Source organism: Mixophyes fleayi, chromosome 1, assembly GCF_038048845.1.
Source record: "Mixophyes fleayi isolate aMixFle1 chromosome 1, aMixFle1.hap1, whole genome shotgun sequence".
NCBI lineage: Eukaryota > Metazoa > Chordata > Amphibia > Anura > Limnodynastidae > Mixophyes > Mixophyes fleayi.
Window position 1 is genome coordinate 108,931,042 of NC_134402.1, and position 12,364 is coordinate 108,943,405.

At 37.5% G+C, this 12,364-nt stretch overlaps 1 protein-coding gene across 2 annotated transcripts in view; it reads right to left on the reverse strand.

Moving 5' to 3' along the window:
- GAB1 (GRB2 associated binding protein 1) overlaps window positions 1-12,364 on the reverse strand; it is an 82,267-nt gene that overhangs the window by 18,929 nt on the left and 50,974 nt on the right. For both annotated transcript variants that reach the window (XM_075199276.1, XM_075199268.1), the window contains exons 3-6: window positions 9,386-9,602; window positions 6,355-6,944; window positions 4,507-4,592; window positions 4,107-4,410 (exon numbers count right to left, since the gene is read on the reverse strand). In XM_075199276.1, coding sequence (XP_075055377.1) covers window positions 4,107-4,410; window positions 4,507-4,592; window positions 6,355-6,944; window positions 9,386-9,602 — 1,197 coding nt within the window. The remainder of the gene's footprint in view (window positions 1-4,106; window positions 4,411-4,506; window positions 4,593-6,354; window positions 6,945-9,385; window positions 9,603-12,364) is intronic.

Sequence of the window (12,364 nt, forward strand, 5' to 3'; positions counted from 1 at the left end):
ATCACAGGCTTAAGTTTATATGCAATATGTAAGAATATAAACTATAAAGAATAATTTACAACAATATAAAAATAAAATAAAAATATAAAAAAAAGGAGTTCATTTTTAGAGAGCATTTGTTTTATTGTATTTCCGAACAAATCTGTATATACACAAACACTCAGATTTTCTGATCGTAAGGTTTTAATTAAAATTTGACAGCAATCAGAATCATTCAATTATCCAACATTAAAATCCAATAATAAAAGAAAAGCATTTTGGAGACAAAACTAAAAACAAAATGAATACTAGATTTCCAATGTCACGTTGGCCAGATTTTTTTTTTGCGGTAGATATTCTTCCAAATAGCCAGGCTTCAGAATTCCCTATAGCCCAATATTACAATTCTCCACCTGAGCTACAAAAATTTGCCCAATGAACATTTGAGTACTATTGAATAAGGATCAGCTTCCTTCAAATCTTATTCAGAATCTGAACAGATTTAAAAAGGTCAATAAAATGGACTTATTGGTCCAGTTATTATTTTCTCCAGTGTCTACTCATAATGGATGAGTATTAAATGAATACAGCAGGAAGACACTTTTAAATCACTGGGGTTTGTGATCGGGCAACTCAGCCAGGACTGTAAAATAATTATACAAATATATGCAAAGTATTCTACATTGTTTCATCTCCCATATCGTACAAATCTGAATTTAACCTTTAAAGTTACATCTCTACTTCAAGCCATTATGCTACATCTCCAACTTGAAGAGTCCAGTGCCGATTTGTGACTTCATACACAGACCCCAATGCTTTGTTTTTATACCCCAACACAAGCAAAACAAGTGTTCATATGGGAAGCACTGCATGCTTATCCCATTCAAACCACATACAAAAGTAGAAATGTATAAAAATGTTAAACAAAAAAAAAGTAAAGCATTATTGAATTTTTTTTCAATTATATATGTCAAATTAAGTGGAATGTGGTTTGTTAGAGAAAGTTATATTTTTTATGAATTTCTGACCGTTTGAACTGTCTGCAGCTTCTTTTCATAAAGTAACCAAATTACCGTACAGTTATATTTTAATATAGCACTAAAAATTAAATAAATGCTTCCTGAAAAAACTATTATTGTAATATTTGGAGATGATCTTATAAAAAATTCTGTGTGATAAATACAAGTTGCTTCGGTTTTAAAAAGACAGTCTCACATTTATAGGCACACTGACCAAATTTGTTTTTAATCAGTCACCAGCAAATTACCTAGTGGAGCGATAAAGAAATATTGATACAGAAAGGTGTACAAATTGCTTCATATGGAAGTTAAAACTAGCTTTATTAGAAAATACAAGAATAAAGCAAACATTCCCACCCCACCTACACCCCTCTCGCTCCATACGGCAGAAGCACTTTACTATCGGATAGGTTTGCAGGTGGTAGAGGAGAAGTATTAGGACAGACAGAAATGTCAGTTACTTTTCTCCTCACAATACAAATTGAGAGAAATGTGAAGGGGATACTCCACTCAGTGTTTAACTAGATTCTGCTAAAACTAAGGCTATGTGCACATTAGCAATGTTTTATTATGTTGAAGCTGCATTAACACCTAGGAAAATATTTACCCAAGGTGTCCCCCATCCCTTAGCCTGCTCCTATTTTTCAGGTGGCTCCACTGAGCGGCAAAAACCAAGGGGAATGGGGTGGGCGATGAGTGGGAGGGCCAATTACAAGAATAAGGCTTGCGATTGGTCCTGCTGACACTCCCCTTTTGAAACCAATTGATATTGGTTAACAAGATCACTTCTCAGAACTGGCAGAGCCCTGGGAAAGTCAGCTGTATGTAGCATTCCCTGAAACTCCGGCTACATAAATATTAAAATAGATATTTTCTTAGGTGTTAATGCATCTTAAAATGCAATTAAAAAACACATATCTAAACTACATTTATCTATGCATTTTTTTTTTTTTAAAAAATGCATTTGTGACAAAACAAACGATTGTGTAAAAGCTTTTCAACTGAATCGCATAGAGTTTACAATGCACTCCCATTGAGATAAATGTTTGCAGCAGCACTGATATGCTTCTGACGCACTAAAATGGAATAAGAAGCGAACAATGCACTGCAGGGCAACGCATGCTAAAAAGACACTTACAAAAAACAAATATGTACCATCTCATTTGATACAAAGATTTTAGTCTTCATATCTGTTAACATTTGCCTAACTCATACTTGCCAACTCTAACTGAATGTACGGGAGACTCACAAATTCCGGGTAGTCTCCCAGACTCCCAGGAGATTAGGGAATCCTCCCACATCTGGCCACTTCCTTCCCCCAGTGTAAAATTACACACAAGCCAAAATGACGTGATTTGTCAACCACCGCCACATCCCCTCTGGGTGCTCCCGGAGGGGCACTTCAAAAAGTTGTCATCTCACAATTTAATGCCAGTGTGTATGTAGCCCATCAAACAAAAAATTGCCTTGCCATAGAAAACTATAATGCAATAATTTGGTTGGTACACTGCGTTTTTTTCAAAGGCCAGCAATAACATTCTCCTCACAGCTGTAGGTCATACATACTAAAGGTAAGTGACACAGGAACAATGCTGTTCTCTTACCACATCACCAATGTAAAACATATCCTATTTGAATTAAGCAACAGTTTAAAAGGAAAATATATGTAGAAGCAGTGGGCATAGCTATACGAACATGGCCTATGGCACACATGGAAAGCTGGGGTCCTCCTCACCCATCCTGCAGATCCCACTACCCAAAAATGCAGACTCCATTGTCCAGAGTATACAGAATTTAGAAGGCCCAGTATCCACAGCAGACCTCTCAGCCTAGTGAGGAACTAAAAGTCCCAACATGATCTGACTTGGAATGCCTAAGCATGAAGTAGTGGAAGTGGAAAGTTAGAAGTGTTGGTATGAAAAATGTAAGTGAATGGAATGTGATAGTTTTTCAATGAAGGCAGCAGACCTGGTGGTATGACATAGCCCACTTCCACCACTCTAAGCCTGGTCTTGTGTATAATGCAGTTGTGACAGGTCCACTTTAAATATTTCCCAAGTCCTTTTCAGGCATTAACACGGCCATCTATTTGGTAAAGGTCATCACTTTCTGACAGAGAAGCAACTTGTATTTCACATAGGATTTTCTTTCAAAAAAATCCGACATCCCTGTTTTATCCATAAAATGAATTGATTCATATATAGCAGAAGGATATATATGTTGAGATACACATTATAATTTTTCTGTGCTTTTTGCATATTGTATTTATAAACAATCATATCCCTGTTGCATTTATGAAAAAAAACTGCATTAATGTAAAATTAGTATAACCTACAGATGGGTTACAGTTATCCCAACCTTTGTCCTATTAGAATTTATTTAGAACATACTGCAGCTCCTAGTTTTATTCCAATCCAATTAGAAGCACTCTAATATAAAGTATTTATATATATTAATAGTGCTTTATACAAGAGTCTAGAACAACCTACAAGGTTCTGTCTACCCTTTGCCTGGTCTATTTCCAGGTCTTCTAATCAGGCCACACTACCAATGATAGCCTTGTTTTCAGGACACTTCCCAAACCTTTTTATTTTAGGAGAAGTATCACATGTGATTTAGACAAATGGAAGAAATTTGGCAGTAGATTATGGAGCATAGAAACCAATAACTCTTTGGGCCCAGGAAGCAGAGTACGCAACACCTTTATAGAAGCTAGGTAAAGGCCTGCAACAGTAACACCACTGTAGAAAGATCTGTTCCACAAATACAATGAGGATTAAAAAAAATAATAACTAGGGCTTGGGTGCCTTGAATTCTCAGGAGTTCCGTGGCTATCTGTAAGGGTTTCCTTAATTTAAACTACATTTAACAGTATGTACTTAGAACAAGGGATAACTGTTGACCCAGCTGTATACAGATTACATTTAAAATATGTGGTTTAGTCATAGATTATTTGCCTTAGAAACCCAGTGCACCTTTCCAAACCGAAAACATCAATATCAGTCTTTAGTCGCTTTACAGAAAGCAGGTTAAACCTTTAGCAGCAGTTGTAGTATTGCTCACTAGAGGCAGCAGTTAGCAGCAGTGTTTTCTGAAAGCCCAACCTACCTTTTCTATCAGGTTTGAGATTTCTATCCACTGGTGGAGGCCCACAGTCAGTAGATGGAACGGACCTCCTTGGTGGGGTCTGTGGGCTGGACCTGAAGCCCATATGGGCTGGTGGTGGTACTTGCATCCCAAATGCGGAGAAGTCAAATGTGCCTGGAGTCATAGGTACATAGTTGGTTTCTTGGATGGGTTCCGTGCAGCTGTTGGAATGCTGCCGAGGGGGAGAATTGGGGTTCATAGGAACATAGTTTTCATCTAACTCCTCAGTGGAGAAACTTCTCACTGTTAACATGCTTCTGTTTTTCTGCAAAAATAAGGGCATACATTTAATGGCAAATTCACAATAGCATATATATGCTTTGTACATAGACAATCAAATAAAGCAAACAAAATTACTTACAAAATGACTGTGAAAGGCCTCAAGTGAGGTAGAACTGTCACTTTTAAAAGGTCGGGGAATATCATAAAAATCTTGAGAACTCATATCTAGAAACAGAAGTATACAAAAACGGTTAGGTTCAAGATGACAAGGAAAGAGCTAGTGTTATCTTATAAGTACTGCATTGACATGGGTGGGTGATTGGGAAAGGGATACTGTTGACATTGAAACTGTGCCATTAAAGGTCTATTTAATAACGCAATTTAAAGAGACACAAAAAAGTATTTAAACTAATAGAAAACAGATATTTTCTCTCATCAATTTAATGTGGACTTGATTAATAAACATTTTCTGATTGAATTTCAAGAGTTTCAGCACTGTTATTATATTGGAAATCCACTAGAGAAACTTAATGTCCAGACATTTATTTTTGATGCCATTAAGCCAGCCGCACACTGTATGGTTCTGTCCCATTTAGTTAAGTTTGGCCAGACACAAGTAGCCCGAATTGGGTTAGATTCAGCCATAAGTCTGACTGTACAACAGAATTATTTGAATGTGAACTTAAACTTTAAGGGCTCTTATACACAGGCATTGAAAAACTCCTGTTAAAAGCATAGACAAGAACTCCCTCTAACAAAGCATTTCAAGTGTGTTCTCAAATTCAACATCCAATGTAACGTGCTCAATGAATGCTCCCATAAAACCCATTATACTTTACGGAGCACTTACACTTGCGAATACTGTGGACAATGTCAATGTTTAAGTAAAGTGACTGGTTGGCAGAAAGTGTACTGTTTAGGTCAAGTCACTTAGATCTTTTTTCCCCACCGATTATCAGCATTAAATTGTGTTCAGTTCAAAGCTCAAAGCTTTATTATAATGACGGCTCTGGTCACTCTTAAGAATCGCCCTTCTTGTTGAAGATAGCCCCTTCCTTAAACAGACTTGTTCAGACGAGGTCTATTTGTTGAAATAATGATCAGTTAATATAGTAAATAACTGTGGTCTTCATGCGAGTAGTTGTGTAGGTGTCACTATGTATTATACATAAGTAAATTCAGCTACTGCTTACTTATAGGAATGCTTGTTTGGCATATTTTACATAAACAACCATCCTTTTACCAGAACACAGAGCTAGTGAGTTTCTCTTCTCTTTTTCCTCTGTTAGAATAGTAAAAAAAAAAAAAAAAAAAAAAAAAGATTTTTTTTTTTTACAGGAATAAAAAAAAATAGAATTTCACATTTGGTCATGTTGTAAAGAGTAAAACAGAAAAAACAATACTTTCATATACTATAGGGGAGAGTGAACTGTAATTATATCCTTTTTTTACATGCCATTGCTTAGAAAATCATTTATACTTGTTTAGGGTGCACTGGTATACCAATTTACTGACAGATCAATAAACTGCACATACATGGTTTTAATCTGTCCATAATGTGCTTCATTTGTCCTTTGGTAGATAAAAGGAGAAATGTGTGATTATTATTAGTGATTCTATCACACAAGCTTCTTCTTAAAACTTAAAATGTGAGGTCTTTGGCCACCCATGTAGAGGAAGGAATGGCACCAATCCAATCAGATTGCAATTATTATATAGTCATTTGCATACAATAGGATTAAAAATTGGCTGCACATACCAAACTTCAGTTGAAGACCTAATTACACGTTACTGGGGCCATCATCCAATATGATTTTTAATCCTGATGATCGGATTTTGATCAAGTATGGGGCCACACATACTGTACAATTGTTGGATAGACTGACCAACCAAAGTTTTATTTATTTGTCTTGGGGTGTGTTAATACACTCATAAGATAAAATAAATAATGAAACAGAACAAAAACAAAAAAAACAGCCAAACTTACCTTTCCTATATTTATTCAACTCTAAGCTAGAAATTGTATTACTACGCGATGCTGCAATTCCACCTGTGGGGACACAGTAGCTGCTGTCAGTCTCCGAGGCTGTGCGGTTTAGACTGTGTTCAGCCGGGGACCGTTCAGAAGAGTAAGAAGGCTTTGGTGGTCTGGGTGGGGGGACATCTGCAATAGTCTCTAATTTTGATACAGATTGCCCCAAAGAGTTTTCATGCACTGTCCTGGGTATCTGATAAGTGCTTCCCGAGCTAGGAGGAATGTCATAGCTTATTAAACACTGCCTCAGCTGTGATTCTAACAAAGATGCTCCAGACAAATTAAAAACACTCTGATCCATATCCACATCTGTACCAGAAGGGGACACAGCTTTTGGTATGATATCTTGTGAGTAGCTTCTCGGCAGGTTGTAAAAACTAGATTCTGAAGAAGAGCCTGTACGGGATGGAGAGTCATATACACTAGCTTGCTGGAAATACCCATTTAAGGCATGTTTTTGCGTGGAGGAATCTTTAGGAGTGGCAACATTGTCATTGCAGTCTGTTTCCGATGGTACCGACTTTGAAGGATCCGTCTGAGATCTGAACACAGGAATAGAAATTAGACATTTTATGAAAAATGATAACATTTCATGCACAATATTCAAAACAGCAATATAATAAAATATAATGAACACATTAGTTAAAAAAATAAAAAATATAATTCAGATGACAAGCAAAAATACACACTTATTTTCTGATGTGCCATCTCCCAAAACACAGTCCAAAGGTGTGTTGTCACATTCTTTTTATGCACCATTTCTCCATATATATTCTCTGCAAAATCACCAGGGTTTTCTCTTGTGACTTTTCAAAGGAAACAGGCAACCAAGCACCAGTGAAAAACTGCTTCTATGTCAGTCAGGGGCCTGTGCTTAATGGGGGCCTGATCAATTATTATTTTTTTTAGCATGATGAAAAGGAGTTTAGTCTAAAGATTATTATGCCATCAGTACATGAAGGAGCAAAATTATAAAAGTGTGCCCGGGGCACAAAGTATCCTAGCAACACCTCTGGGCATAGGAGCCAACTTATTTTTTTAATGGATTGGAGGTGCTCAAGGTCCCCCTTGCCCCCCATATGACTGACAAATGCCATGCAGAGACATGGTTAGTGGCTGGCTCCTGTGCCTCTGGGTACACTTTAATCATTTTTCTATAAAGATGGAGGACTACAACACAATGACAGGAGTACCTTTATATTTCTCCTTTAAGGAGACGCACATCAGAAAAAGAATTGATATGATTAATATACAATGTTAGAAGTGCATCATTCAGAAAATGAACCACTACACATGTTAGTCTTTTAAAGTGAAACTGCGCAGTTTAATGATTACCAAGCTAGGTCTCCCAATATTCTCACATCACAAGGACCTATCCCTGTCACCGACTAGTGAACCAACGTTACTATAAAACATGTAATGTTGTAATTAATGATTATCTTTGGGAAGTAATTATTCTTTTGGGGAAAAAAAATAAAAAATGACATTGTTAAAAGGAAAAAGTGTGAAACAGTAGATTATCAAATATGAGGCTATCTTCATGTCCATTTAAGAACAACAAATGTAAAAATTGTGAGTTATACATCTAATCCCTGGGAGAACATAAAGGGTGATGCAGTTCAGTAACCGGAGCACTGCTGGAGGTCATACATTCATGATATAATCTGTTAAGTCTGCAGAGCAAATGTCAGTCACATTTCAATCCAAAATGCACAACTGGGTGAATCGCAATACACATGCAGGGTGCACTTCTCATTACAGCAACCTCACACTCACTGCCAAGAGGTCTTTTTACTCTCAAAATCTTCAAGTAGTAGATATTCCTCATCTGATGCAAGAGACGAACTAACTTCAGACAGAGCTGCAGCGGCAAGAGATTTGTGCACTATAGCAGCGGTCCTCAACTCTGGTACTCTGTGGTTCACACAACACAGACATAGAATGTTCTAACTGCGTATTCTGCAAACACTGTCTGCGGCAAAAGTAGTTTACGATACATTTTTCCCCAGTTAACTGAATTATGTGCAATATGCTGCACTGAAACACATTTCTTACAAGCCATGAGTGTGGAAAAGCAGATAATGTTAAATCTTTTTCTATAGTAGGCTACTGGCAAGAAACACTGCTTAGTGGATATCAACACCTAACAGAGCAGAGTTATAACAGAAAGCAAAACAGACATATTGACAATATTTTAGGTGTATCACAGTAGAGGGTCTTACCATTAAAACGAAGTAACATTTATACGTTGAACATTGATTTGATGAGAACACATTTACTACAGATACAAAAACACAGACACATTCCCATTTATACCAAGACATTGTTGGAACAAACATCCCTAAATATTGGATCGGTAGTAGTAATCTGTGCAAATTTTGTTTACATCCATGGCATGGTCAGTGGCTAAAACCAAATCAATCAGCCTGATCAAACTACGGCTTGATGAGGTATATCAGAATGTGTGGCTGGCTGAAGGACAGAAAGACTAAAACATTTATTACAGTTCACTGCATTTTATTTCTTTTATGACAGTATTCCTTCACAGGCTACCCTCGGGCTTCATTTTTAATAACTGTGAACCAAACAGTTGCACAGGAATAGATTTTTCTTATGACAGCTGAAAAAGAAACTGCACTGTATTCTTGACAGAGAACAGAATTTGAGAACCAATGTGCTACACCACTGAATGAAAATATAAATTGTGTTTTAAAAGCTTCACATGGTCACTCAGGGGTGCTCATTATTGCAGACACCGAATTGTAATTTATAACAATACAGTAAGGTTAATGTACAACAGACTGGTAATCAGTGGCGGATCCAGGGGTGGGCGCGATCGGGGCAGTGTGCTGCCCGGCTGCTCTGACAATTGGGTTAATCCATTACTGCTCCAGTTTAACTGAAATATAATAAATGATCACACTCCGATCACAGCAGAACTGATAACATTCCCTGCCTAACCCTTAGATTGAGAAACGTTTACCTTGATGGCTCTGGTTTCCTGCTTTGGCAGTTGATTAACAGCAGATAGTCCTGGGGATCTTCCTGGCTGTGTGCAGATTCTAAAGGTGGTGTGTTGAGGAGCTGGTAGGGTGGAGGGAGTTGACCATGGTGTGATGCTGCATGAATGTTGAGCTCTGAACCTGCAGCCATGGGAATCTCAATGGGGGCCTGCACAGGAACGCCATGAGGTTTAACATCTGCAAGAGGAAATTAAAAAAAAAAAAAATGTAACAGAAAAGTTCCCATTGATGGCTTGTACAGACAAGTAGTTTGCTTGCACTGAGTTATACTTGGATGTTTGTAGGACATTCTGCAAGATAGGAATGTAATTTCCATTTTCTCAATTACTGCGTTTGTTAAAAAAAGAACAGCTTATTTCTGTATAAATATGGTTTGCCTTTGCTTTTCCACTCTAAACATGTTCAGTAACATATAGAATGCCTCAGCGACGCATTATTTCTTAGTGAATGGATTGCAGTAAAATGCCTACCTCCACTGTGTGTAGCCAAAACGTGCTCTAGAACAATAGACCTCCTTTTGAGAAAGTTTAGTCCCTTGTCATTCAGTTTATGACGGCAGCAAACATTTTATATAGATTACCAATAAAGACTTCTTAATGAGCCTTGTGCAATAATACAATTGGTAGATGGTCTTTAAACATATACAACCTACAACAAACATGCGCCTAACAATTAGACCTCATTATCTTTTCCCATTGACTGTGCTCCCATTTGTTTCCATACGTCAGTTGCTGAATTAAGAATTACTTAAAAGTGCAGAACAGGTGATGAGAATAGGAGATTGGTTGAGCAGCATAAAAAGGAGACTAAAGAATTGACAGATAGTATTCCAGTAAAAGAAAATATATGTGCATATGCTTTTAAAACAAAGACCGTTACAAGTTACTTAGTGGTCAACAGGAAACGAAAAATTATTAGTGACCTTTCACAAATATTGTTCCTTACATGACCAGGATCACAGACTGGTATTTTGTTTTGTTTTTTAATTTAGTTACCCATTCAATAAACAAATATTTCCAAGTGCAAAGCGACTGTTCAATACTTTTGCTTCTTAAAATAGAGTACATAGAACACATTTCTAGGGGGAGATTCAATTAGTCGCAAAGTCACCAAGAGCATCGCGGCTGCGCATTTTTACCAGTAGTGCAGCAAATATATACGCTCAATTTTGCACACACCGGGCCTGAGTCATTAAGGAGAGCAAAGCATAAAAAAGGAGTAACATTTGCACCTGGGCAAAACTATGTTGCATTGGAGGGGGGGGTAAATTTAAAATGTGGGGACAGATTTATAGTTGGGGTAGGGCATGTCCTAGGTCAACTTTAAATTTCAGTGTAGTAATAAAGCTATTAAGTATTTGTGTGCTAGATGAAAAAACAGCCAGTATTTAACCTATGCACAAAATAATAAACTATTTTGCACCCCTTGTATTGTAACATGGTTTGTACCAGAGAACATTTACCCATTTTTTGCCTTAATGACTCAGGCCCACCGTGTGCGGAAAAAAAAATCAGCAGATATTTCACACAAAAAAATATATGAGCAAAGTGTCTCCTCGAGTATTCCAAAGACACTTTATGCGTATTTTTTGCGAACTGAATCTGCCCCATAATGTTGAGGTAAATTATGAGTTTGAGAGCGTAGCTGAAATTTGGCTGGATGAAAGCATTCCTTCCAACGGTCCCGATTTGAGGTTGGCACATTTTGATCTGCTTCCGGGAAGTTGGGAGGAATGTCCCCGCCCAGCATAGTGATTCAAGGAGGACAGGATGTTTTTTCGGGCGGCCAAGCACTTTTGAAACATGGCACTCCCCCAACACTATGTAAATCACACTCCCATTTAGTGTGCACACTAGTTGTCCTACACAAGAGGAAGCGTAATGGTGGGTAGTATTTGAAAGTCAAGAATGGACAGTAAATTTGGAAGGATATAACATGTTTAGGGAGGAAAAGAATGAATAAAGGAAGAGGAATTATCTCTATGTAGAAACCTGTTTAAGACTTTTCCAGATGTAGAGTCCCTGGATAGAGAAGAATACACGGGGAGGGTGAGGAGTGCAGAGAAGAAGAGATGCACCAGAAATGCACAAATTGTTTTTTTTTAATAAGCCACCCTAGCATAAGCAATTGTATGGAAAGACAAATTACTACTACACAATGAAAGGTTGGCAGGGAAAAATTCTGCCCTCCTCATGGGTGATTCTAACTATCTAGAAAGGAACTGGGGCAACAAAAGTGGTACCTCTGTAATAGAAAGAGGCTACATTCTGTCCAATCTGTTTACCTTTGTTGTTTTTTCCAAATGTTCCCAATCTTTAAGATTTCATTAAATCACTCTATCATCACCATTTATTTATATAGCGCCACTGATTACACAGCGCTGTACAGAGAATTCATTCACATCAGTCCCTGCCCCATTGGAGCTTACGCGCAAGAGACTAGGGTCAATTTTGATAGCAGCCAATTAACCTACCAGTATGTTTTTGGAGTGTGAGAGGAAACCCACGCAAACATGGGGAGAACATACAAACTCCACACAGATAAGGCCATGGTCGGGAATTGAACTCATGACCCCAGCACTGTGAGGCAGAAGTGCTAACCACTTTGCCACCGTGCTGCCCATATGTACTATAAATAATCTGAACCGGTGATTCAAAAAAAAAAATAAAAAAAAAAAATTATATCCTGTAAGGTTGGTGAGGCCCAAGATTCTCATAGTTAAATTAATTCTTTAAATTGATCTGGGGCTTACAATGTATCCTCTCTGTAGAATACAATTTGTACATAAGGCTTCTTTTATAATCACTGGATACTTATCACAGGCTCCCCATATGCTGTAATGAGATTTACTAGTCTTCTCCTCTACAGGCTCTACAAGAGTACAGAAAGAGTAGTAATGTATAAGGATTTATAACCAACTTAGCTATATTTGAAGAAAA